Below are 1,999 nucleotides of genomic sequence, written 5' to 3' on the forward strand. Positions count from 1 at the left end.
CTCCATCTCCCTCTCGCTCACAAACTCCACGGGCCCAGTGTCCCCCATCCCCTCCACTGAGATCCATCTCCCTCTCGCTCACAAACTCCACGGGCCCAGTGTCCCCCATCCCCTCCACTGCCTCGAAAGGAAACTCTACCGTCCTGTACTCTTCATTCACGAACTCTCTCTCCTCAGCCCAGAACGGAGCTGACTCCTCGTACAGTTTCCGGAAGACGGAGTCGACGGGTTCGCTGACGCGGGGCACGGTGTAGCCACCAGCGCGAGACGCCGTTGGCGGACGGCGCAAGCGTGCGCGGCGTAGAAGCGTGGGGAGCGAACCAGCTGGAGGCCTGCCGGCCAGCGGTGATGAGGTCGACGCGTGTGGGCTTGCGACGTGGACCGCGATGCGCGGTGCAGAGGAGAGGATTTTGTAGTATGTTTGGATTTGCGCGTGGCAAGTTGCCTCTTGGCTTGCTGCTGTTGCTGATACCTTCTGAAGATCGCCGCTAGCTGATAACAAAGGACAAGAAACACCGTTACAATTAATTATGTTAAGAATTTTAGACTAATACTAGTTCTTAACAAAATTATCTTTGTTTGTTTCAACTTTGATACCTCAAATTAAGTTTATTCGTTTCCTAAAATTGATACCCCCAGAGTTTCATCAAAATTAATTTAAAATTAATGCGTAAACTTAATTTGGGGTACAGCTGTGAAAATGATCCCATAGAGATAGGGAGAAGGGGAGGGCTCTTACAGGGACCGCGGCCTGCCCATTTCCGGTCCCGACATCCCAAGCCAGATCGTGATTCGGGGTCTTCGACGCGATGAACTCGAACAACTCCGGCGGATAAGTAGGCCGAGTCTGCGCATACTTATCGGCCTGCTTTCGGAATAATTCAGCCATTAAATATTATTGGTTTCAGTTTCACTAAATATATATGTATTTATAGAGAGAGAGAGATGCTATGGAATCTTTCTTTCTCTCTCTAAAAAGAAGGGAAGAAAGCCGTGGAGGAGGTTGAAACTCGCGAGAAATGATGCTTCCTTGATGCTTCGTAGCTGGTAACGCTGGGCCAAATCGCTTTCTTTCTTAATTTCCACGTTTTGCCTTTGTCTTCTTTGTTGTTGCTTTGACAGTTTGTTTGACAAGCTCTTTAAAAGTGAACTAGGATTGATTTTCGTCCAGTTTCGTGATTCAAAAAAGAACTAATCATGGGTTTTTTTTAGGCCTAGAATGCTCTAAAAAAAAAATCAAACACGATTTTTTTCAAAATAAGATCGAGATAAAACTTGGTCCCACGCATGCCCTAACTTGGTTCTCATTCTTGCAGGATTCTAAAATTATATCTAAACTAGTTTCAAGCCCGTGCGATGCACGGATTTCTCTAAAATATAAAAATTGCTATAGCAAAATAATACAAAATAAAACGGTAATAATATGTAAGTAGTCAGAAATGATACAACCTAAACTGCACATATGTTTGACTTTATATTAAACTGTTAAAAAGAATGAAAATATAATTCTCATATTCTCATAACAAAACTGCTTAAAATGCCTAATGTCTTTATGATTAATGTCATAATATTTTGTCGTAGCAAGTAATTAGCATGAAGCATAATTTTTAGTTCCAAACAAAATATTCAAAGCACATAGAGATACATGTCAATTATATATATTTGAATGAAAATAATAACTATCAATATATTGATAAACCAATTATCCAGCATAATATAATCATATCAAATATTTAGATTTATCAACCCAAAACCACCAAAATAATCTGCACTGATTACAAAAGCTTACTAAATATGTATTCATACAAGAATACTAAATATAAGTTTCATACATCATAAATCAGATAGGTTTTCCCCTTCAAAATATAGCTTCTACTCTCCGTAAAATCTAGTAATTATCTTTTTCAATTTTGATATGTTTTTCCTTTTTGTTGCTTGACATTTGCGGAGAGATCAAGTCCACTGAAACATATTGCTCGACATAAAATTCGAACAAATT

General features: G+C 40.1%; 1 protein-coding gene across 1 annotated transcript in view; it reads right to left on the minus strand.

Moving 5' to 3' along the window:
• Window positions 1-965, minus strand: part of LOC109846812 — a 4,993-nt gene extending 4,028 nt beyond the window's left edge. The window contains exons 1-2 of the mRNA XM_020416057.1: window positions 679-965; window positions 26-492 (exon numbers count right to left, since the gene is read on the minus strand). Of these exons, the coding sequence (XP_020271646.1) occupies window positions 26-492; window positions 679-889 (678 nt within the window). The 5' untranslated portion in view covers window positions 890-965. The remainder of the gene's footprint in view (window positions 1-25; window positions 493-678) is intronic.

The sequence above is a fragment of the Asparagus officinalis genome, chromosome 7 (genome assembly GCF_001876935.1).
Source record: "Asparagus officinalis chromosome 7, Aspof.V1, whole genome shotgun sequence".
Classification (NCBI taxonomy): Eukaryota; Viridiplantae; Streptophyta; class Magnoliopsida; order Asparagales; family Asparagaceae; genus Asparagus; species Asparagus officinalis.